The sequence below is a fragment of the Carlito syrichta genome, unplaced genomic scaffold, assembly GCF_000164805.1.
Source record: "Carlito syrichta isolate Samal-C Ts95f unplaced genomic scaffold, Tarsius_syrichta-2.0.1 Scaffold74290, whole genome shotgun sequence".
Lineage (NCBI taxonomy): Eukaryota > Metazoa > Chordata > Mammalia > Primates > Tarsiidae > Carlito > Carlito syrichta.
In genome coordinates this window covers 25795-51094 of record NW_007018386.1, presented here as the reverse complement: position 1 = coordinate 51094, position 25300 = coordinate 25795, and the positions used below count along the sequence as shown (strand labels likewise).

The following is a 25300-nucleotide window of genomic DNA, read 5'->3' as shown; positions in this document are numbered from 1 at the left end:
CTTTATGACGTCTGTCATTGAACCTAGGGGTGGGATGAGCAAGTTGGAGCTGCATCCCACACCTGGTGCGTGTAGCCCCCATGTCCGGAGGGCCCAGGTCCCGTGAGCGAGAGCCACGTGTGGTGTGGGGACAGCCCGCTCGTTGCCACGCCTGCTGCCGTCACCCCCCAGGGCTTCCTTGCTGGCCGCACTCCTGTCCTTGGGGCTCTGTGTGCAGGAGGGTTCTGTTGGTGTCACCTGCAAAGTGTGGAAGGCCATCTGAGGGGCTTCTTAGTTGACTTTACAGGTGTACAGTCTAGAAAATAAGGCCAAGCTTTGAGTTCAGAGCATTACGTGGTTCTCTCCTGGCTTTACATAGTAGATTTTTAAATAGTGCTGGTCTCTGGGCTGAGGAGATACAACATGACTATCAGGGCCCTAACTGCACCCACCGTCCTTGTGTGGATTCTGAGTAGCAGGCTTTCTCTGTGGGTTTTGAAAAGAGATTGGGGTAAATTCTGAAATGTACCATATATATGTTTTTCTTAAAAATAAGAGAACAAATAGTTAAAAAACTTCATTTTTTAAAAAAGATGTGGGGTAAAATTTAGGGTTAGGTATATAAATGTTCATTATGCAGGTTACCGTTGCTGAGGTGTGCCCCTCCCTCTCCTAGCTGTTTCCCTCAGCTGTCAACCCCACCCCCCCAGCAGTTTCCCACTACTGCCAATTCCTTTCTTATAGCATTGTGGTTTTTGTTTTTTGAGTTGGAGTCTCACTCGGTCACCCAGACTGGAGTGCAGTGGCCGCTCCCAGCCACCGCAGCCTCGACCTGCTGGGCTCCGGTGATCCTTCCGCTCAGCCTTCCACGTAGCTGGAATTACAGACGTGCGCTACCACGCCCGGTTGATTTTTTTATTTATTGTAGAGATGAGGTCTCGCCAAGTTGCCCAGGCGGGTCTCGAACCTGCAGGCTCAGGCAATCCATTCACCTTGCCTCCCAAGGCGCAGGATTACAGGCTGAGCCACCAAGCCCGGCTTAGTATTGTTAATTGTTCAAGGTCCGCTGACATGAGTGAGAACATGTAGTACTCAATTCTTTGTTTCTGTGATAGATCACTGAGTATTATAGACTCTTAAGGCCATCCAAGTTGCTGCAAAGCTGATAATTTTGTCCTTCTTTATAGCTGCATAATATTCTATTGTGTATATGTACCACTTATTTTTTTTATCCAGTCCCCTTTCGATGGGCGGCACTGGTTCCATGTATTTGCTATTGTGAATAACGCTGCAGTAAACATGCATGTGCAGGTATCTTTTTCATAGAGTGATTTGAGTTCCTCCAAGTATATTCCCAGAAGGGGGATTGTGGGCTTGTACAGAAGGTTGATTTTTAGATCTTTTAGGAATCACCAAACTGTTTTCCACAGAAGTTGTACTAGTTTACACTCCCACCAACAGTGTAGAAGTGTTACCCTTCCCCCTCATCCTCTCTGGCATCTGTTATTTTTTGAGTTATTGATGACAGCCTTCCTGACTGGAGTTAGGTGGTAGGTATCCCAGTGTGGTTTTATTTGCATTTCTTTGATGACAATTGAGCCTGAGCATTTTGTCATGTATCTGTTGGCTGCTTGTAGGTCTTCTTTTGCGAAGTGTCTATTCATATCTTCTGCCCACTTTGTAATAGGGCTGTTTGTTTTTTTCTTTTCAGCATGTTTTAGCTCCTTGTAAATCCTAGGTGTTAGACCTTTGTCAGATATACAGTTGGCAAATATTTTTTCTCATTCTGTGGGCTGTCTTCTTACTCTCTTGATGGTTTCTTTGGCTATGCAGAAGCTTCTCAGTTTGATGAGGTCCCACTTGTCTATCTTATCTCTTATGGCATGTGCACTTGGGGTTTTGATCAGGAATTGGTTGCCAGTTCCGATTTCCATAAGGGTGTCTCCTGCATTTTCTAAGGTTCTAGAAAATAGTTTGAGGTTTTATATTTAGGTCTCTAATCCATTTAGAATTAATTTTTGTGTAAGTGGAAAGATAGGGTAGGGGTCCTGTTTGAATCTTCTGCATATGGTCAACCAGTTTTCCCAGCACCATTTCCTGAATAGGTTCTCCTCTCCCCACCATTTCCTGAATAGGTGGAGACTTTGTCAAAGATGAGCGGACTGAGAAATTGAGGCTTTGCTTCTGGAATCTCTATACTGGGTGATTGTTGAGATGTATTGTTGGATCCAGTTTGCTAGAATCTTGTTGAGAATTTTTGCATCTATATTCATCAAGTATATTGACCTGTAGTTTTCTTTCTTTGTTGGATCTTTATCCAGTTTGGGTATCAATGTGATGTTAGCTTCATAAGATGATTTGGGACAGTTCCATCTTTCTCGATTGCCTGGAATACTTTCAATAGGATTGGTATCAGCTCCTCCTTGTATGTTTTGTAGAAGTCTGCTGGAAAGCCATCTGGTCCAGGGCTTTTTTTTGTAGGTAGTTTTCTTATGACATAGTCAATTTCCTGGGTGGTTATTGGTCTAATTTAGGGCCTGATTTCCTCTTGTTTCAACCTTGGGAGGTTGTGTGATGTCTGAATGCCCTCCATTTCATTTAGGTTTTCAAGTGTGTTTCCATACAAGTGTACATAGTAATCTCTGATAATCTTTTGTATTTCTTTGGGGTCAGTTATGACTTGATCTTTTGCGTTTCTGATTGTGTTTATATGGGCTTTTTCTCTCTTTTTCTTGGTCAGTCTAGCTAGGAGTCCATCAATTTTGTTTATCCTTTCAAAAAAGCAGCTTTTTGTTTCATTGATTTTTTTGGTATTATATTTTTGTCTTCTATGTCCCGAATTTCAGGTTTTATTTTGGTGAAATAGATTCTTCTGGTGAAGTTAGGATTTTGGTGGTTTTGCTTTTCCAGCTTCCTTAAGTGATTTTTTTAGGCTATTAACTTGTGATCTTTCCATTTTCTTCATGTGTGTTTGTAGAGATATTAATTCCCCTCTTAGTACTGTTTTCATGGCATCCCAGAGATTTTGGCAAGGTGTTTCTTCATTTTCATTTGTTTCCAGGAATCTTTTAATTTCAGTTTTGAATTCTGTGTTGACCCGTGAGTTGTTCAGCATCATGCTGTTTAGTGTCCATGTCTTTGTGGGTTTTGGAGGAACTTTGTTGGTGTTGATATTTATTTTTATTTCTCTGTGGTCTGAGAACGTACATGGCAATATTTCAATCTTGTGAAATTTGTTTATGCTTGATTTATGACAAAGGATGTGGTTGATCTTAGAGTACATTCCATGTGATGATGAGTAGACAGTATATTCCATAGTTGTTGGGTGGAATGTTCTATAGGTATCTTTTAAGTTCTCTGGTCAAGTGTCACATTGAGGTTCCGGATCTCTTTCTTGATTTTTTTTTTTTTTGTCTTTTTTATCTGTCTAAGGTTGTTAGTGGGGTACTTAAGTCCCCAGATATGATAGTGCTAGAGTCAGTATCTTATTTTAGTTCACCTAGGAGCTGCTTTATGAAAGTTGGTGCTCCTATGTTGTATACATATATGTTTAGGATAGGTATTTCTTGTTGATTGATTGACCCTTTTATCATTATGTAGGACCTTCCGTATCTTTTTAAATTTTTGATAGCTTAAAGGCTATTTTGTCTGATATTAAGAACACAACTCTTGCTTTCTTTTGTGTCCATTTGCCTGAAAATTTGTTTTCCATCCTCTTACTTTGAGCCTGTGAGCATCCTTTCTGGTGAGATGAGTCTCTTGGAGACAACATGTTGTTGTATCATGATATTTTATCCAATTTGCCATTCTTACCTTCAGGCTAATTATTAAGATGTGAGAGTTTATCCCTGTCATGAGATTCTTATAACCTTTGTGTTGTTGCTGCTATTTATTTGTTTGTTGTCTTTCTTTTGATTTTTGAGTTGATTTTTGTGTGTTTTCAATCTTTTTACTGCATTCTTATAAAGGGCTTTGTCGTTCTTTTTTTCTTTCTTTCTTCCTTCTGTGTTTAATACTTTAAGTGTTTCTTGTAGAGCTGGCCTAGAGATGGCATAAATTCTTAGGGATTGAACATCTGGGAAGGATATTAATTCTCCATCGCTAATGAAACAGCATAGCTGGGTAGGAAATTCTTGATTGAAATTGTTTACCTTTGAGAACTTTGAAAATTGGACTCCAGTCTCCTCTAGCCCGCCGTGTTTCTATAGATAAATCTGCTGCTGTTCTAATTTGTCTTCCCTGATAGGTAATCTGATCTTTCTCATTTAGGATTGCACATTTAGGATTTTTTTCTTTCATACCTACTTACTTGGTGTAAGCTAATTACTATGTGTCTAGGTGTTGGTCTTCTCATTTAATGCCTTGCAGGGGTTCTCTGAATCTCTTGTGTTTGAGTGGTCACATCTCTGATGAGACAAGGGAAGTTTTCTTGGATAATTTTATGGAATGTTTGTTCCAGGGTGGTCTCTGTCTCTCTGTCTGCCTCAGTGATTCCAATTAATGATAGGTTTGGCCTCTTGATATAATCACTCATCTCTTGGAGGCTTTGTTCTGTCTCTTTAAGCTTCTTTTCTGTGTTTTTAACAGTTTGGGTTAGTTCCATATTTTGGTCCTGAAACTCTGAGATTCTTTCTTCTGGTTGGTTAATTTTGCTTTCCATGCTTATCAATTTGTTGTTTACTTCATTCACTGCATCCTTTATTGCTGTTATCTCAGTTGTCAACTTCTTCATTCTTTCCTCTTGTCTCTCTTCATTTCTAGTCATTCTCTCTATTAATATCTTGAAATCTGGGTTTGTGGTTTGAGATCAGTCATTCTGGGGGCTCTTCAATGCTTGAGTTCTGAAGTCTGTATTCTCATTTTTTCCCAGGAGTCTGTATGGGACCCATATTCTTCCTTTGGTTTTTCTTCTTTTGTGTAGGTCCCCCCCCCCTTTTAAACCTCTTCTTTAATTCTGCTGTTCAGTCAGAGCGGAGATAGCTTTTACTTCTATTTGCTCAATCACCTGTTTTTCCTCATGTAGATCCTCTGACTTTATTCAATTTTGAAGCTGGACTGGCAATGAGGGGGCTGTGCTTTTTACAGTTTTGAGATTTAATTAAGGGGAAACTGTGATTCAGAGCTATCTGCAGATCTTAATATTTGCTGACAGATGTATGGGCCCCCAGAAACCCACTTTCCATCACCTTACAATCTGTCCACGTAGTGGGGGTGTATGTTTGCCCCCTTAAAGTGAAATGAGATAAGAAAAAGGAAAAGAATGGAAAAAGGAAGGAGGAAGATGAAAGGAAGGTGGAAAGAGAGAAGACAGAAACCAGACATGCATACCAACTAACAAATAAACAGAGAAACAAAGAAAAAAAAAACCACAGTATACAATCATATAAACAAACAGCAACAACAAAAAAATCCTGTTGATGTCCTTGCCCTCAAAAATACCCATCCACAAATAGAAAATCTGAAAGAAAAAAAAAATAGCAGAAACAAAGCAAGTATGAAAATGTAAACAAAACAGAAAGAAAGAAGAGAAAAAACCCCAAAACTAAAGCTAAAACAACAAAAAACTCGCTCTGTGGTTGTTTCTGTAACTCCAGGTCCCTTTTGGCTTCTGTCACCATGTTAAAGGAGTGGCTGTGGTCTCCTGCTTGTCCCCTCCATTCTCAGCATAGGCCAATAGGGTTGCTCTCGGCATGGGTCAGATGCCTCACAGACTATTGTGGGAAGAGGATAGATCAGATCTGGACTCATGCAGCTCTGCTGCTTCTGCTGTTGTTGTCAAGTCCCCCACTCAGATCTGACATGCCTGTGCCTGTTCCAGCATGGGGGAGGGGCGTCTGTCTCTCCAGGTCCCAGTGGGGGTGTCCTCTGGGTCCCAGGTTGGAGGCCAGACAGAGCTGGGCGGGGCACTGCAGGTCTCTGCCCAGTCCTGGGACAGAGATGGTGGCGCCAGTCTGCTTCTCTTCACCAGTGGCAGGGCTGCATTCCAGATTTTCACACCCTGCCTTTTCCATGGCTCCTGGGGCTTGTGCCCAGTCTGCTGCCGCGGGTGATGGCATGGGCTAGGTGCCAGGTAGTGAGGAGCAGCTGTTCTCTGTGCCTCCTCTCAAGAGAGCCTGGAGAATGGCAGACAATCCTGCACTCAGGGGGCTCCAGTCTCAGGGCAGTGGTGGGTTGTGGTTACCTCCGGAAGAGAGCCCTGGGTGCACAAACCCAAGTCTCCCCTCAGACGGACTTTCACCCACCCACCAGCACCCCCACTCATACAGAGAGTCTGTGTGCACACTCGTTTTCGCGGAGACTCATACTTCAAACCTGTTCCCTTGCCCTCTTGCCTCTTCCCCATCACTATGGTTTTATTGGCTCCAAAATGACTTTATCTATGATAAAAATAGCACTTTGAATTTGTGAGAAAATAAGTGGAGTATTTCCTCATGATTATTGGGACACCTGGTAGATACTTGCAGTGGAGCAGCTGGCCTCTTTTATGTGCTCATGTGAGCTGTGTGGGTTGGCGTGTCTCTTCCTCACATTCCACACCGTCCTCGGCTCCCAGACACGGTCAGGAAGCTTGCCCGCTCTCGCCTCATGCCAGCACTCCAGGTATGCCAGGTTTTATCTTTAAAAGGACACCCTAAAAGTGTTGGAGGAAAGCACGAACGCCTTTTTCAAATGGTCTTGGAATAAAGAGGTGAAATCCAGGAGGCACAAAGGAAAACAATGGACACTTCCATACAGAAAAATAAAATGTCATATACGAAGTTGAACAAACTGAAAAAAAAAATCAAGATTTATGAGCAGCAAAGAGGTGACATCTCCTGTCTACAAAATAAATGGTCATAGTAGACCAGTAGAAGATGGTCAGAGGAAATGCATACATGATAAGGCAAATCAACATGGAATGTTCAGCCTCACTGAGAATGAAATGTGAAAATGTAAATTGGATGTTTTCCACTTCTCAGATTGACAGTGATTTTAAAAGTTCATTGTGTCCCATGTTGGTAGGAATTTAGGATTACAGTCAATGTAATACTTTTAGGAATGAAAATTTGAGAAATGTTTTTAGAGGGAAATCTAAAATGTTAATTATAATTGTTAAGGTTCACACTGTGATTTTGGTTCTAGGAATTTATCCAACAGGCATATACCACAAGTACAGTGAAGTATATTTATAGGAATGTTCATTAACATTACTTGTAAAAGCAAACAATTAGAAAAGATTCATTTTAAGCTGGGCTCGGTGGCTCATCCTGTAATCCTGTGCTTTGGGAGGCTGAGGTGAGCGGATTGCCTGAGCCCGTGGGTTCGAGATCCGCCTGGGCAACTTGGTGAGACCTCATCTCTACAATAAATCAAAAAATCAGCCGGGCATGGTAGCACGTGCCTGTAATTCTGGCTACTCAGAAGGCTGAGGCGGAAGGATCGCCAGAGCCCAGCAGATTGAGGCTGCAGTGGCCAGGAGCGGCCACTGCACTTCAGTCTGGGTGACAGAGTGAGACTCCAACTCAAAAAAAAAAAAATTGATTTTAGAGAATAGTAAAATAAGATGGAATAAGAATACAGCTAGTAAAAGGAATGAGGTAACCTACCTATACATCCATTTAAGAAAAACGAGCAACAGCATATCTAGTGTGATTCTTGTTAAAAAAAAAAAAATACACACATGCAAAACAGGATATGGCTGGGTGTAGTGGCTCATGCCTATAATCTCAGCACTTTGGAAGGTTGAGGTGGGAGGATCACTTGAGCCCATGAGTTCAAGATCAGCCTAGGCAACATAGTGAGATCACATCTCTACCAAAAAAAAAAAGCGATATGTGTGCAGATGCACAGCGGTGTCTGAGAGGATCCAGTGGTTGCCTTCACTGGAGCAAGCTGAGGCATAGAAGACTTTTTATCTTGTGTTTCTGTTTTTTTGTCTTATTGGACATATACTACTTCCGCAATAATACAGTGTTAGATGTTTTATTCATTGTTAAGTCACTGCTCTCTGTTTTAGATGTCTTCCATTCCCTGCTGGCAGTTCATTGGCTGGATCAGCCACATGGTGGCCTTACTGGACAAGGACGAAGCTGTGGCTGTTCAGCACACTGTGGAAGACATTGCTGATAACTACCCCCAGGCAATTGTGTATCCTTTTATAATAAGCAGTGAAAGTTATTCCTTTAAAGATACTTCTGCCGGTCATAAGAATAAGGAGTTTGTGGCAAGGTAATATTACAGAAAAATTTGGTTGATCAAATACTGCAGGTTTTCAAAAAGTATATATTTTGTATATTAATGTATATATTTTAAAATGTGTATATTCCACCCAGCACATAGACGCTTATGTTTCCTTTTTTTTTTGCTTCCCAACTCTGGGGTCTCATTCTGCCGCCCAGGCTGAAGTGCAGTGACACAGTCACGGCTCGCTGCAGCCTTGACCTTCTGGGCTCAGGCAATTCTTCTGCCTCAGCCTTACCAGTAGCACAGGTATGCACATACCACACTCAGCTAGTTTTTCGATTTTTTATAGTGACAGAGGCTTGCTGTGTTTCCCAGGCTGGCCTCGAACTCCTGGGCTCAAGCGATCCTCCCATCTTGACCTCCCTGATTACTGGGATGAGGCATGAGCCAATGTGCCTGACCAACTTGTGTTTTCAAATTATAGCGCTATCACTGAAGAACAGGAAATCCTAGACATCTGTTGAATGTATCTACTCTGGTTGTCACTTGCTGTAGGATTTATCTCTTTTTAAAATGCTTTTCGTCTTGCGGTGTTATTCGTGAAACATTCTACCCTTATGTGCATAGTTATTACCCTGATGGTTGAGACAGACTAGGTGAGATACTTTTTAAAATGAATTCCTGAAATTGTGCTTTAATGTAAAAGATATAGGAAGACTCCCCTTTATAATTGGACTCAGTAGACATCCTGAAGTGTCATCCTGTTGATTTCCCTGGTTGATAGCTGAGTAAGACAGCTGACAAACGAGCAGTGGTGAATCACTTTTGCAAGAGTGCTTTGTGAGTGCATGGTGTTTCATTGACATTCTCCATCAAGAGCTTTTTTTGTCGTGAGCTCATTTGTCTCAGCCTTTTGAGTGCTTTGATTTTGAGAAGACGAGCAGGAGGGAGACCCTGTTTTTGTCCAGTTTGTGGATGGAGTGGCTGTGCACACACCACCTCCGGCTTCCAAGGCTTTGCCCCTGTACCATAGTGGAACAGTCACCTGCAACGGGATTGTTTTTAAAAAGTGAAAGAATAGAAAGATATTTGAAAGAGAATATGTCAAGTGACCTTTCCTTTTGTAACATATCTTCAGGAACTGTTTACATCAAATTGTCTACATCAGTTGCAAGAAGATTTCTGAGAGCCTCACCTCTTAACAGAATAGATATTTCATTCTTCATTTGTAACTATATGAAGTATACATCATCTTATATATATATGTGTGTGTGTTATAGGCTTTGATTTTTGGGAGATGTTTGATTACCTAAACTTGATAAATTTTGTTATAGGATTAAAACCAAGTTGGACCAAGGAGGAGTGATTCAAGATTTTATCAATGCCCTAGACCAGCTCTCTAATCCCGAATTACTCTTTAAGGTAATAGAACAGCTTCTAGCACATAAAACAGAACTTGAGTAAAAATTAATTGCAATCTAGATTGTTGGGTTTTTTTCCTTTTCTTTCCACACAGGACTGGACCAATGATATAAACGCTGAACTAGCACGAACCCCTGTAAACAAAAAAGCCATTGAGAAAATGTATGAAAGAATGTGGGCAGCCCTGGGTGACCCACAGGCTCCAGGCCTGGGGGCCTTCAGAAGGACGTTTATTCAGGTATGGGTGGGCACAGCCTTCTTCTGTGAGAACAGAGTCCTTGTGACAGTCAGTATTTACACTCAGTGTTTTCTTAACGTTCTGGATTTCTTTCTTTTTTTTTTTTTTTTTTTTTGAGTTGGAGTCTCACTCGGTCGCCCAGACTGGAGTGCAGCGGCCGCTCCTGGCCACCGCAGCCTCGACCTGCTGGGCTCCGGTGATCCTTCCGCCTCAGCCTTCCGAGTAGGCGGAATTACAGGCGTGCGCTACCACGCCTGGCTGATTATTTGATTTATTGTAGAGATGAGGCCTCACTGCCCAGGCAGGTCTCGAACCCGCGGGCTCAGGCAATCCACTCACCTCAACCTCCCAAAGGCGCGAAATTACGGGCTGAACCACTGAGCCCGGCACGTTCTGGATTTCAAATGTCTGTTCAGTTTTGAACTTGCTTTAGATCTGATGCTTTCTACAATACATTGATAGCATACTTACAGGTTAGCTCCACATGCTACTCAAGGAAAGCAAAACTATGTAAATCTTAAAAGCACAGAGGAAATCTATAGAATTGGGCATGTGTTTATTACAAACATTTTTAAGTTAGAACCTTTTTCCAAAGTTCAAACTAAACGTTAATCTCTGTGATAAATTATTATTCATGTTAGGCCTTTGGAAAAGAATTTGATAAGCACTTTGGGGAAAGAGGTACTAAGCTGCCCAGCATGAAGCTCAGCGACTTCAACAACATTACCAGTTCTCTGCTTTCTAAAATGAACAAATATGCAAAGCCACCTGGGAATCTGAAAGAATGCTCGCCCTGGCTGAGCAACTTCAGAGTGGAGTTCCTGAGAGATGAGCTGGAGATTCCTGGTGAGTTAACCTCCAGGGGTGACACAACCATGCTGTGACAACAGTGTCATAGCAAGATCTCTTGGTTTCTGGACTGATCACATTGGTATCTTGGCAGTTATCTCTCTTTTTGTTAAGAAGTTTGAATTTCACTTCATCATCAGGAAAAATCTGTAATACTATGAATTAGCACACTTTATTAAATGTCTAATGAGATCATAATTTTTTTATATTCCTGATTATGATAAGTATCTAGATTTCCTTTTAGTAATAATGGTAACCAGGATCATAGGTTTCCTATGAAAACGTACTCATGCTTTGCTCCTGAATAACTTTTTCGGGTTATTTCCTAGGATGTACACGTCAGCCCCATTTAAATTGTCAAGCTAGTGATCAATGACTTACCTGTAGAAAACAGGATTGTGACATTGAGAATAAAGACACACAGCACATTGGCTAGATGTGAAGCCTGGTTTTTCAGAGGGAATCTATGTACAGTCCATGTTCTTCACCCTGGAATTTCCCAGAGGAAAAAATGTCTTAATCTGGTTATTCGTGTTCTCATTGAGGGTATGTAAGAAAAAACATATTTGGAGAAAAACTTTTCTCTGTTATTATGAACATCTGTGCGGTTACATGCAGTCAGTTTCAAGAAAAACACTTAAGTGTAAGCCTCGTGCTGTGCAGCTTTTTTGGCCTTGAGAAAATGCAGTGTTTTATTTCTGTTTGGAATTTGTCTATGCTATTAGAATAGGACACTAACAGCCATTGATCAGTCAAATGGAGAAATAGTAACATGAAAAAAATAAGACTATTTCCTTTCAATGAAAACTTGTGGTAAAAAAATTTTATGTTAGATTAGATTCTTAAAAATTGGGTCAAGAGACATGGTTTAAGTACAGGGACTGTCTAACACAGGCTATATCTGAGCAACTGTTTGGTTTGTTCTAGGTCAGTACGATGGCAGGGGCAAGCCATTGCCCGAGTACCATGCACGGATCGCTGGGTTTGATGAGCGGGTAGGTGTAGGTGTAAAGGCTTGCAGCCTGTCCCCATCGTGAGATTGTCAGTGGTGGGGCGTAGCTCTTCACGGATGAGAATGGTCTATTTGCCTACTAAAGAAGAGACAGTTGTAACCCCTTCCCTGTTTTAAACCAAGGATACTTTTCAGCGGTGCTTCCAGCTATAGCGTTTATCCTGAGATTTTTTTTTTTGAGTCGGAGTCTCACTCGGTCGCCCAGACTGGAGTGCAGTGGCCGCTCCCGGCCACCGCAGCCTTGCCTGTTGGGCTCCGGCGATCCTTCTGCCTCGGCCTTCCAAGTAGCCGGAACTACAGGTCTGCTGATTTTTTGATTGATTGTAGAGATGAGGTCTCGCTGCCCAGGCGGGTCTCGAACCCGCGGGCTCAGGCCATCCACTCACCTCAGCCTCCCAAAGGCGCGGGATTACAGGCTGAGGCACCGAGCCCAGCTAGCCTGAGATTTTTTAAAAAGAGGATTACTATGTTTTAGTAATCCTCAAGTTCTGTTTAGAAAGAACTCTGAGAGCAGTTTTTATATTTTATTTTCACATTGGGGAAACCAGTCAGATTTGCTTCAGCCTCAAAAGGTTGTATTTATGTAAAATTAAATGAACAAGGCAGCAAGTTGCACTTTTTTTTTTTCTTCTAAACGGGTAAAGGGTTAACTTTCCAAGTTGATCTCTAAGGTATGGAGTTTTCTAAGTCGAGTCTTTACAGAATTTCTTTCTTTTTTAAAAAAAGTTTTAATTTTTTTAGAGACAGGGTCTCGCTCTATTACCCAGACTGGATTGCACTGGTACAATCAGAGCTCACTCAAGCAATCCTACCTTCTTAGTAGCTAGGACATACCACTATGCTCAGCTTATTTTTTTATTTTTTGTTGAGACAGCATCTTGTTGTATTGCCCAGGGCTGGTTTCAAACTCCTGGGCTCAAGCAAACCTCCTGTCTTGGCCTCCCAAAGTGCTGGGATGACAGGTGTACACCACTGCACCCAGCCTTGAATTTAATATCTCCAGTGTTTCAGAAACAATCAGGCCGGGCTCAGTAGCTCAGCCTGTAATCCCAGCACTTTGAGAGGCCGAGGTGAGTGGATGGCTTGAGCCCTCAGGTTTGAGACCAACCTGGGCAACTTGACGAGACCTCATCTCTACAATAAAATTAAAATATTAGCCAGGCATGGTAGCGCGTGCCTGTAGTTCCGGCTACCTGGAAGGCTGAGGCGGAAGGATCACCAGAACCCAGCAGGTCGACACTGGGGTGGCCATGAGAGTGCCACCGTACTCCAGCCTGGGCGACAGAGTGAGACTCCAACTCGGGGGGAAAAATCATATTTAAGGTTATAAATAAACTCAAAGAGTGAGCAGTATGTGAGTATCCATTATAAAAAATGTGTAGAATTAAGTAGAAAACTTGTATGTTGGATATTGCTTGTTGCTAAAGATATATAAGTGGATCTATAGGTAATTATTTAATCAGGAATATGAAGTGTTCACAGGCACAGCAGTCAGGCATGAACAGGTTACAGAAATACTGTGCTGGCCCTAAAGTCTGCTGCCCTAGGCTCTCTGTTCTTTTCTGTCACCTGACTCTGTCTGTGAGGAATGCACAGAACCGGCCTTCCCTTTCTCCTTCCCCCCCCGCCCCCAAAATAGTGATGGGTTCTTGCTATCCCACAGTCTGGTCTTGGACTCCTGGGCTCAAGCTGCTCTTCCACCTTGGCCTCCCAAAGTGCTGGGACCATAGGCATGAGCCACCCAACCCAGCCTCTTTTCTCCCTGTGACAGTGATAGAACGGACTAGTCTCGGATTGCACCTAAAACATTTTCTCATTTTTAAAGGTGAAAGTATTGGTGTCGATCAGAAAACCGAAGTGCATCGTGATCCGCGGCCATGATGAGAAGGAGTACCCTTTCCTAGTGAAAGGCGGAGAGGACCTTCGGCAGGACCAGCGCATCGAGCAGCTCTTCGAGGTCATGAATGTCATCCTGTCCCGCGATGCTGCTTGCAGTCAGAGAGACTTGCGGTTACGCACGTACCGTGTCGTGCCCATGACCTCCAGGTGCGGCCCAGGCTGAGGCCTCATGGACTGTCCTGAGATGGGCTTGGAGGCCCCTGACAAGCTTGAGGCCCACGGGGTGCCAAACAGAACTAAGAGGCACTTGCGAACCTGCGTGGGGAGCGTGGGTGGAGAAAGGACATGAGAAGTCTGTGTTACTTTCACTCTACAGAACTTTTTTTCTGGTGAAGAAAGAGCGTTTGGATTTATTGCAGACTTTATTTTCCCTTTCAGGTTAGGGTTAATTGAATGGATTGAAAACACGACCACCTTGAAGGACCTTCTTTTGAGTACCATGTCACAAGAGGAGAGAGTGGCTTATAACAGGTAACGTGAAGCCCGGCTGCTCCTTCTCCAGCACCACCCCCATCCCTGCTGCCACAGGGCCACCCAAACGCACAGTCCCCCTCAGCAGGGCCGTCTCTTGTGCGGTGCCTTCACTCCGCTTCCAGCGACAGGTTGGGACCCCAACCTGCCTGTCCTTTCCCCTCCCTCTGTTCCCCTCCCTCTGGCTGGTGAAGAGCCAAACGGAGTGGGGGTGCGGAACTGTAGTTGCAGATATTCTGCCACAATGAAAAAGTGTTAACTTTGAAGAAAAGAGAAATCTTGAAGGAAAAAAAGCAAATAAATAATAAGATTGGCAGCTAACATTTAATTACACATTTTCTGTGTGTTAGGCACTATTCTCAGTTCTTAATGTGTGTGAACTTACTTGCTTCTCACGACAACCTGCCAGGTAAGTATCATGATTACTTCTGTACAGTTGAGGAAGCTTAGGCCCAGAGAGGTCAGCTAGCTTGTCCTGCATCACCTAGTCTGTAAGTGGTGTTGCTGGGATTACTGGTGATAACTTCTAGGTCATGATACACGAATGCTTTTTATTTTTCTTTATGCTTTTCTTTATTTTCCAAGTTTTCTACACTGAACATATATTTTTTAATCAAAAGTTTTTTTCAAATTTGCTGTTTGTGTCTGTAAAGAAAAATAGGACAACATCATGAGAGACATTTTGAAGACAGAGTTGGCAAGTTTTGGGCCACAGGATGAAGGAAGAGGGAATGGTTGGAAACAACCCCAAGTCCTGTTTCTCTTCGTTGTCTTCTCCTTCTGTCCTGAACGTATTTAAATAGGAGCAATGCTGTTATCAGTCAGGAACAGTTGCTGAAAAATTAGGCATATTCTTATCAAGTTCACTTTCCCAGATAATAGTTACTAAATAAGGCAGTGTTTGCCAACGTTTAATTCCAGGTGTTTGAGTCCTTTGTCTCAAACTGTTTCTGCTTCCCCTGGAAGACAGGGAAACGGATGGACACGCCTTCCTGGCCTCAGAAACTCTGATCTTACTCTGGTGCTGAGTTTCTGGCCCAGTGGGAGTCATGGACAGTGGTGTGAAACCCAGGATGTGGCGCCTCTGTCTCTAGGCAGGTGGTTATGCAGAGCCACGCAGGGCAAGTGGAGGCAGCAGGAGAGCTGAAAGGTGGAACTTCAGATACCTGTTAAAACAAGGCACTCCAGCCCCCATTATGAAAATCATTGCTGTTTCTTTCTTCATTTAATGTCTTGCAGTTTTACAACTGAAGAGTTTTCATTTCAGCTTAAGCTAGGAGGAGAGAATTTTTATTAAAATGAAGTGACCTATTTGTGAAATTAACTTAGTAGCAACTCAGAAAAGATTCACCGTGATTGAACAGATAAGCCACATGCTTTGAAATTGTTTTGTCTTTAGATTTTGGGGGGAAACCTTGTTAAAGCTTTGGCACAAACCAAAAATGCCTAAACATACATATATCACATTGTTTCCCACTGCTGAGATACTACATTTTTCATATAAAACATTATCGAAGGCTGGGCTCAGTGACTCAACCTGTAATCCTAGCACTTTGAGAGACCGAGGCGAGTGGATTGCCTGAGCCCATGAGTTCGAGACCAGCCCTAGCAACTTGGCGAGACCTCATCTCTACAATAAGTCAAAAATGAGCCAGGCATGGTAGCACATGCCTGTAGTTCCTGCTACTTGGAAGGCTGAGGCGGAAGGATCCCTGGAGCCCAGCAGGTTGACACTGGGGTGGCCATGAGTATGTCACTGCACTCCAGCCTGGGCGACAGAGTGAGACTCCAACTCAAAAAAAAAAAAAAAATTCTTGAAAACAGCTTTTCAAGTTCATTTTAAGCACACATGGTCATTTAAAAATACTTTATCCTATTGTGGAGTTCATGTGTGTCTACATCCTGGAAATGTAAAGAAAGATGGAGCAGTGGTCTAGTTATGAATAAAAAAAGTCATTTTTTTTTTTTTAGCTGGAGTCTCACTCTGTCGTCCAGGGTGGAGTGCAGTGGCCGCTCCCGGCCACCACAGCCTCAACCTGCTGGGCTCCGGCGATCCTTCCGCCTCAGCCTTCCAAGTAGCTGGAACTACAGGTGTGTGCTTCCACGCCCGGCTGATTTTTTTGATTTATTGTAGAGATGAGGTCTCGCCAACTTGCCCAGGCGGATCTTGAACCTGCGGGCTCAGGCAATCCACTCATCTCAGCCTCCCAAAGGCGTGGGATTACAGGCTGAGCTACCGAGCCCAGCTGGGTCGAGGCCACGGTGGCCGGGAGCGGCCACTGCACTCCAGTCTGGGCGACAAGAGTGAAACTCCAGCTCAACAACAACCACCAAAAAACTTTAATCCCTCCTAGCAAGTACTGCCTGGGCTTTCCGTCTGTGGTAGTGGTGTGCATGGCACTTCCTGCTGTTATGCCCTCACTGTGGTTCCTTTTAGGTCAGAGGTGCAGAATCTTGTGCCTGGCTAATAAACACAATTATGTTTAGCTTGTCTTATTCTTCTCCACAAAAGTGAAAAGTGTATTGTATCTCATTGTTTTGTGCCTGAGCTTTTGCATAGGAAATAGCTTGAGTTTCTTTAGGTGTAATTAAGAATAAATAATTGTCTATTGGAATTCTAGGTAACATGGGTCAATTAAGGTAAGCGGAGGTTAATAAAAGTTAACATTAAATATGATTAAAAGTCAATTTCTGATGAATTCTTGGTGATCTTTGCCTTTGAAATCACATAATGCTAAATATTTTCCTAATACTTTTTTTTTTTTTGAGTTGGAGTCACGTTTTGTCACCTAGGCTAGAATGCAAAGGCACAGTCATGGCTCACCTCAGCTTTTACCTGCTGACTTAAGGTGATCCTCCCACCTCAGCCTCTCAAGTAGCTGGGACTACGGGCATGAGCCATCACACCTGGCTAGCTTTTTATTTTTTGTAGAGATGAGGTCTCACTATGTTTTTCTGGCTGATCTTGAATGCCTGGCCTCAAGCCGTCCTCCCACCTTGGCCTCTCAAAGTGGTGGAATTACAGGCGTGAGCCACCACATCTGGCTTTATCTTGTCTTTCCTTTTTTTTTATTTTATTAAATAAAATATTCATAGAAGTTTGGAGTACAAGTAGGGTTTGGCTACATAAACAAGCTGCCTGCAGGTGAAGTTTGGCCTGGCCATGACCAAGCACCCTTTGTGTTACCAGGCGCCCACTCCCTGTCTCTCTCCCTCTCCCGCCAGCAGCCCCCAGTGACTGCTGATCCCTCCCTCCTGCTACCGTGGCTCAATATTCAAGACCCACTTATGGGGGAGGACATGCAGGATTCGGTTCCTTGTTTCCATAATTGTTCACTTAGTGTGATGGTCTCCCAACTCCATCCAGTTTGCTGCGAGTCCATTATTTTGTTCTTCTTTATGGCTATATAATACTCCATTGGGTATATGTACCACATTTTCTTTATCTCGTCCTCTTCCACTGGGCAGTAGGGTTGGTTCCATGTTTTTGCTAGTGTGAATAGTGTGGCAATAAATATGCGTGTGCAGGTGTCTTTTGTGTAGAACAATTTATGTTCCTCTGGGAATATTACCAGGAGAGGGATTGCTGGATGCTACCGAAAGTCAATTTTTAGTTCTTTTAGGAATCTCCACACTTCTTTCCATAGAGGTTGAACTAGTTTGCACTCCCACCAGCAGTGTAGAAGCGTTCCCTTTTCTCCGCACCCATTTCAGCATCTGTTTTTTTGCCTTATGACTTGACTTAACCGGAGTTAGGTGGTATCGCACTGTAGTTTTGATTTGCATTTCTCTGATGACTAGTGAGGCTGAACATTCTTCATGTGTCTGTTGGCTGCTCATCTGTCTTTCTTTGAGAAGTGTCTGTGTCCTTTGCCCACTTTTTAATGAGGTGGTTTGTTTTTGTCCTTTCACTTCATTTGAGTTCCTTGTAGATCTGGGTGTTATGCCGTTGTCAGATGCATAATTTGCAAATATTTTTTTCCATTCTGTGGGTTGTCTCTATTCTCTTGATGGTTTCTTTTGCTGTGCAAAAGCTTTTTAATTTGATGAGGTCCCACTTGTCTGTCTTCGCTTTTATGGCATTCACTTTTGGGGATTTGTTCAAAAATTTGTTGCCTTTCCTATGTGCCTAAGGCTGTTACCTACGTCTTCTACTAGGATTCTTAGTTTGAGGTTTTTGTTTTTTGTTTTTTGTTTTCAGTTGGAGTCTCACTCTGTTGCCCAGACTGGAGTGCACTGGCCGCTCCCGGCCACTGCGGCTTCGACCTGCTGGGCTCCGGCGATCCTTCCGCTTCAGCCTTCCAAGCAGTTGGGACTACAGGCACGCGCTACCACGCCCGGCTGATTTTTTGTAGAGATGAGGTCTCACCAAGTTGTCCAGGCGGGTCTCGAACCCGTGGGCTCAGGCAGTCCACTCACCTCAGCCTCCTAAGCACTAGGATTATAGGCTGAGCCACCAAGCCCGGCAGTTTGAGGTTTTACATTTAGGTTTTTTATCCATTTAGAGTTGATTTTTGAATATGGTGATAGATAAGAGTATTTATTCTTTTGCATGTGGTCAGCTAGTTTTCCAAGCACCATTTGCTAAATATGTTCTCCTTTCTCCAGTGATTGTTATTGGTGACTTTGTCAAAGATGAGCTGGTTGAGAGACCATGTTTTTTCTTATGGAATCACTGTCCTGTTCCATTGGTCCATGTGCCTATTTTTATACAAATGCCAGGCTGTTTTGGCTACTGAAGCCTTTTAATTAAGTTTAAATTCTGGAAGTATGATACCTCCTACTTTTTTCTTTTTGCTGAAGATTGTTTTGCCCATTCATGCTCTTTTCTGTTTTCCTAGGAATTTCTTCTGTATTGTCGTTTCCAGGACTGAGGAAAATGATGTTGGTAATTTGATGGCTATTGCACTGAATCTCTAGATTGCCTTGCTAAGATGGACATCTTGACAATATTGATTCTTTCTATCCATGTGCATGGAATGTATTTCTATTTTTTGTTTCATCCTTGATTTCTTTAAGCAGTGCTTTATAGATCTTATTGCAAAGGTCTTTCACTTCTCTGATTAGGTGAATTCCAAGGTATTTTTTTTAGTGTGTGTGTGTGTGGATATTATAAATGGGATTATGCTTTTTATTTAGTTCTCCGTCTGCTTGTTTCTGGTGTACAGAAATGGAACTGTCAGCCAGGTACAGTGCCTCAAGCCTGTAATTCTAGCACTTTGGGAGGCCGAGGTAAGAGGATTGCCTGAACACACAAGTTCAAGAACAGCCTGGGCAACTTGGCAAGATCTCATCTCTACGATAAACTAAAAAATTAGCCAGGTGTGGTAGCACGCGCCTGTAGTTCCAGCTACTTGGAAGGCTGAGAGGGAAGGATTGCCTGAGCCCAGCAGGTCAGTGCTGGGGTGGCTGTGAGCGTGCCACTGCACTCCAGCCTGGGTGACAAAGTGAGATTCCTACTCAAAAAGAAAAAAGGAAATGTAACTGTCTTTTGCACATTGCTTTTGTAACCCAAGACTTTACCAAAGTCATTTATCAGCGAAAGGAGACTTTTGACAGACTCCTTAGGGTTTTCAAGGTATAAAATCATATAGTCTGCAAAGAGGGATAGCTTAACTTTCTGTTTTCCTATTTTGATAATCCTGATTTCCTTCTTTTGCCTGATTGCTCTGGCTAGGACTTCTAGCACTGTGCTGAACAGGAGGGGGGAGAGTGAGCATCCTTGTCTTGTTCCAGTTCTTAGTGGGGATGCTTCCAGCTTCTGCCCACTGAGCAAAATGTTGGCTGTGAGTTATCATAGATGGCTCTTACTGTTTCTATGCTTTGGTGTTCAAGAGTTTTTATTAAGAAGGGATGCTGGATTTTACTGAATGCTCTTTCTGCATCTAATGATAGAATCATGTGGTTCTTGGTTTTTCATCTATTAAAGTGCCAAATTACATCCGGGCTCAATGGCTCAGCCTGTAATTCCAGCACTTTGGGAGGCTGAGGCCAGTGGATTGCCTGAGCCCATGGGTTTGAGACTAGCCCGGAAAACTTGGCAAGACGGCGCCTCTACAATAAAATAACAAATAGCTGGGTGTGGTAGCACACGTCTTTAGTTCAGGCTACTTGGAAGGCTGAGATGGAAGGATTGCTGGAGCCCAGGAGGTTGATGATGGGGTGGCCGTGAGCGTGCATGCCACTGCACTCCAGTCTGGGTGAAGGAGTGAGACTCCAACTCAAAAAAAAAAAAAAAAAGTGCTAAATTACGTTTATAGTCTTGCAAATATTGAACTAGCCCTACATCCCAGGAATAAAGCCCATTTGGTCATCATGGATGATCCTTGAGATGTGTAGTTGGATCCAATTTGCTAGAATCTTGTTGGAAAATTTTTGCATCTATGTTCATCAAGATTGGCCTGTAATTCTCTTTCCTTGCTGAATTTTGGCCAGGTTTGGGTTTCAGTATAATGTTTGCTTTATAAACTAATTTTGAGAAAATTCTGCCTTTCTCAATTGCCTAGAATACTTTGAATAAGATTGGTATCATCTCCTTTTTGTATGTCTTGTAGAATTCAGTTGGGAAGCCATTTATTTTGAGACTTTTTTTTTTTGAGTTGGAGTCTCACTCGGTCACTCCCGGCCACCGCAGCCTCGACCTGCTGGGCTCTGGCGATCCTTCCGCCTCAGGCTTCCAAGTAGCTGGAACTACAGGCGCGCGCTACCACGCCCGGCTCATTTTTTGATTTATTGTAGAGATGAGGTCTCACCAAGTTGCCGAGGCGGGTCTCGAACCCGTGGGCTCAGGCAATCCACTCACCTCAAACTCCCAAAGGCGCGGGATTACAGGCTGAGCCACCGAGCCCAGCTGAGACTTTTTTGAAGGAGTAGATTTCTTATGACTGGATTGATATTGATCTGTTTAGAGTTTCAGTTTCTTCTTGTTTCAACCTTGGGAAGTTGTGTGATGTCTAAAAATCTTCCATTTCCTTTCAATTTTCTAGTTTATTTGCATACTGGTGTTCATAGTAATCTCTGATCATCTTGAATTTCTCTTTTTTTTCTTTAGTCAGTCTGGCAAGAAGTCTGTCAGTCTTATAAATTCTTTCAAAGAATCAGCTTTTTGTCTTGTTGATCTTTTCTATGATATTTCTGTTTTTTATATCCTGTAATTGTGATTTTTATCTTGGTGATCTGGATTCTTCTACCAATGTTACGATTTAGATGATCTTGCCTTTCCAGGTTTCTTTGGTGTGCTGTTGGGCTATTTACTTGTGATCATTCTGTTTTCTTAATGTGTGCATGCAATGCCAGGAATTTTCCTCTTAGCACTGCCTTCAGCCATTGTTTTTGTTAAGCATTGGCCAGGCCATGTACTCATTGAGATATGGCCGCCATGTTTACCTAAGATTTGGCCCCCTCCCCTACCTTGGAGAAGTGAGTCTTTTCTCTCCTCCTCGCTAATTTACTTTCTAAATAAACTATATTTTCTAGTCTTTAAAAAAATACCTGTTTTCATGGCATCCCAGAATTTTGATAAGATATGTCTTTATTTTCGTTTGTTTCCAGGAATCTTTTTGTTCTGTCTCGATCTCCATGTTGATCCTGAAGTCATTCAGCAGCATGTTTTTTTGTGTGTGTTGGGGGGAATCCTATTTTTATTCCAGTATGATCTGAGAGGATACATGCTATTATTTCAATCTTTTGAAATTTGTTCAGCTGAGCTCGGTGGCTCAGCCTGTAATCCCGTGCCTTGGGAGGCGGAGGTGAGTGGATTGCCTGAGCCTGCAGGTTTGAGACCCACCTGGGCAACTTGGTGAGACCTCATCTCTACAATAAATCAAAACATTAGCCGGGTGTGGTAGCACACACCTGTAGTTCCAGCTACTTGGAAGGCAGAGGCGGAAGGCTCGCCGGAGCCCAGCAGGTCGAGGCTGTGGTGGCTGGGAGCACCCACTGCCCTCCAGTCTGGTTGACAGAGTGAGACTCCAACTCAAAAAAAAAAAAAAGAAATTTGTTCATGCTTATGTCCAAAAATGTGATTGATCTTAGCATATGTTCCATGTGCTGACGAATAGAATGTATACTCTGTAGATGTCTATTAAATTCATGTGATTGAGTGTTAAGGTTCTAGATCTCCTTGTTGGTTCTTTGCCTAGATGATCTATCTAGAGCTATTAGTGGGGTATTTAGGTCTCTAACTATGATAGTATGAGAGTCAGTGTCCTCTTTTAGCTTACTTAATAGTTGTTTTATAAAACTTGATGCTCCTGTGTTGGGTGCATATATATTTATGATGAATATTTCTTGCTGATGAATTGAGCCTTTTTCATTATATAGTGTTCTTTTTAACTTTTGATTGTTTGAAGTCTGCTTTTTCTGATACCAGAATAGCTACTCCTGCTTTCTTCTGTTTTCCATTTGTATGAAAGACCATTTTCCAGCCCCCAATTTTGAGCCTGTGGATGTCTTTTGCAGTGAGATAAGCTTCCTGGAGGTAGCAGACTGTTGGATCATGCTTCTTTATCCAGTTTGCCACTCTGGCAATTTCCAATTGATTATTGAAATGTGAAAGCTTATCCCTGTCATAGGGCTCTTAGGGGGTGCTTTGTTTCCTTTTAACTTTTGTATTTATGTATGTGTGTTTTTTCATTTTTGTGACTGCTCTGTTGACTGTGCTTGCCTGTATTTTTGTGATGGATATGACCATTCTTTTTTTTTTGCCGTGTTCATCAGCTTCTTAAGCATCTCTTGAAGGGCTGGTCTGGAGATGGCATATTCTGTTAGTGATTAGATGTCTGGGAAGGATTTTACTTCTCCATCACCGATGAAGCTTAGCTTGGCAGGTTAGGAAATTCTTGGTTGGAAATGCTTATTTTTAAGAATGTTAAAGAGTGGACTCCAGTCCCTTCCGGCTTGTAGTATTTCAGCAGATAAGTCTGGAACAATTCTGATTGGTCTTCTCTGGTAAATAGTCTAACCTTTCTCTCTTGCCATCTTTAGGATTTTTTCTTTCATGCTTACTTTATGAAGATGAATTATTATGTATCTTGGGGGTAGTCTTCCTATGTGACACTTTGTGAGGTTTCTCTGAATCTCTTGTGCTTGAATGGTCACCTCTCTAGCGGGATGTGGGAAGTTTTCTTGGATGATTTCATGAATGTTCTTTGGTGTTCTCAGTTTCCCCTTCTGCTTCAGAGATACTAATCAGGTATAGATTTGGCTTCTTGACATAATCCCATATCTCTTGGAGGCTTTGTTCCTTCTTATTGAGCTTTTTTCCTATGTTTTTGACAGACTGGGTTAATTCCATATTTTGGTCTTCAAGCTCTGAGATTCTTTCCTCTGCTTGGTTAATCTTGGCTCACTATGCTTGTTACTTTGTTTTTGATTTCCAGGATAGAGTTCTTCATTTCCATTATTTCAGAATAGGTTTTTCTGAAATTGGCCAACTCTGCTTTTACTTCGTGTGTGACTTCAGTGAGCTTTGCTTCTAGTTTCTCCTGGATCTCTCTGTTCATTTTAGACATTCAACCCCTGATTTCTGTGACTGTCATCTGGGGCAGGTCGTTGTGAGTTGGGGGTTTCATTGTTTGTACTCTAATAGCTGTTTTATCAGACACTGTCTCTTTAGTACTCTGAGGATTGCCTATTTTTTGTTGTTGTTGATTTTTCCTCATTTGTGATAGGCCTCTCTTCCCTCTCTGTAATTCCTTTCGGTTGTGTTGCTTTGGAACTAGTCGCTGACCCTCTGTCCTAGGGCCCTTTCTGTGGTTCAGTATAGGTCACTCAGTGAGAGCGGGAGGGGTGCTCACTTCTCTCCTTGCTCCACCGTGAGGCAGGTGTAGCAGGCCCTGCCACCAGCACTCTGCAGAAAGTGGCTGAGAGGATGGGCCTCCCCGTCTGCTGTCTGCAGTCTGCAGCCCCAAAGCCTTCTCAGCAAGAAGGCCTGTGGGTGTTTTTTGTGTTGCTCCCTCGCTATTGAAGTCAACACTCTGCTCTTGAGGAAGACCGATTTCCCTGCCACAAGGGTCAGGGAAGCGGTTCTGCCCTGTAGGCATGCAGGGCTTGGAGGTGATTCTCCCAGGTCTGGCTGTGAAGATGGGCTGAGTGCCAGGGAGGTTCACTGCAAGCGGGCTTTCCCTTGCCTGGGAGCCGGCCGGGTCTCTGGTGAAAAGCCAGTGCAGGTTTTTTTTTGTTTTTCTGCTTGGAGTCTGGTTACCCACCAGTGTGCCCTGACCAGCACTCCTCCCACATGGGACCAGCGACTTGCACATGACTGGGAAGGGCTCAACAGACCCAAAGTGGCCGGGTTCCGTGGCTCAGCCTGTAATCCCGCGCTTTGGGAGGCCGAGGTGAGTGAATTGCCTGAGCCCGCGGGTTCGAGACCCGCCTGGGCAACTTGGCGAGACCTCATCTCTACAATAAATTAAAAAATCAGCCGGGCATGGTAGCGCGCGCCTGTAGTTCCAGCTCCTTGGAAGGCTGCGCAGAAGGATCGCCGGAGCCCAGCAGCTCGAGGCTGCGGTGGCCGGGAGCAGCCACTGCACTCCAGTCTGGGCGGCAGAGTGAGAATTCAACTCGAAAAAAAGAAAAACAGACCCAAAGTGTCTTAGGTACACTCACCTACTCTCGTTCACCAGGTGGGGCTTCAGTTCCTGTGCAAGCCTGGCACACAGTGGGGGACGCAGTGCCTGGATTTCCCCGTCTGCTGTTGTTTTCTGGTCTCTGTGTGTTTAAAGATATGTTTAGTGGTGCAGGGTGCTTCATCCTTCCAGAATCGCTGAGGCACCTCTGTCTGCTGGCGGCTGGGTCCTATCTCTGCTTTACTCAGTGAGAGTTGCACCGGTCTGCTGCTTCACAGTAGCTTTATCTTCTTAATTCTCATACTTATTGTTCGGCCTTTTAGTGATTCCAAAGCACCGCGGAGGGAATATCAAGAATGGCTGGCAAAAATGTCAGGAGTATATAATGCTGGAGCTTACGCGGTAATGTATGAGTAAGTTTTGTTTTGATTTTCTTTGTATTAGCTAGTTCATTCTTCTCAGAGTTGCATATTTACTTTTGATTCTTAGAAAGTTTTGCCCGAGATCATCAAAATCTCGGTATTTGAACTTCCACATGAAGAGTTTTACAACTTAAATTTCAAGTCACAAGAAATTTGTTTCCTCCTAACAAGACATTTCCTCATTAAATCACAGGAAGGCTAGTCGGACTGAAACAGTCACATCTTTGAGGAAGATGGAAAGCAGAGTGCCGGCCGACCTCCTAAAGTAAGTCCACCT

At 43.1% G+C, this 25300-nt stretch overlaps 1 protein-coding gene across 1 annotated transcript in view; it reads left to right on the top strand.

Moving 5' to 3' along the window:
* The window catches only part of PRKDC (protein kinase, DNA-activated, catalytic polypeptide), a 134460-nt gene that overhangs the window by 104235 nt on the left and 4925 nt on the right, over window positions 1–25300 (top strand). The window contains exons 47-55 of the mRNA XM_008053434.2: window positions 7976–8187; window positions 9477–9564; window positions 9659–9802; window positions 10444–10648; window positions 11579–11646; window positions 13489–13709; window positions 13941–14033; window positions 24925–25014; window positions 25217–25288. Of these exons, the coding sequence (XP_008051625.2) occupies window positions 7976–8187; window positions 9477–9564; window positions 9659–9802; window positions 10444–10648; window positions 11579–11646; window positions 13489–13709; window positions 13941–14033; window positions 24925–25014; window positions 25217–25288 (1193 nt within the window). The remainder of the gene's footprint in view (window positions 1–7975; window positions 8188–9476; window positions 9565–9658; window positions 9803–10443; window positions 10649–11578; window positions 11647–13488; window positions 13710–13940; window positions 14034–24924; window positions 25015–25216; window positions 25289–25300) is intronic.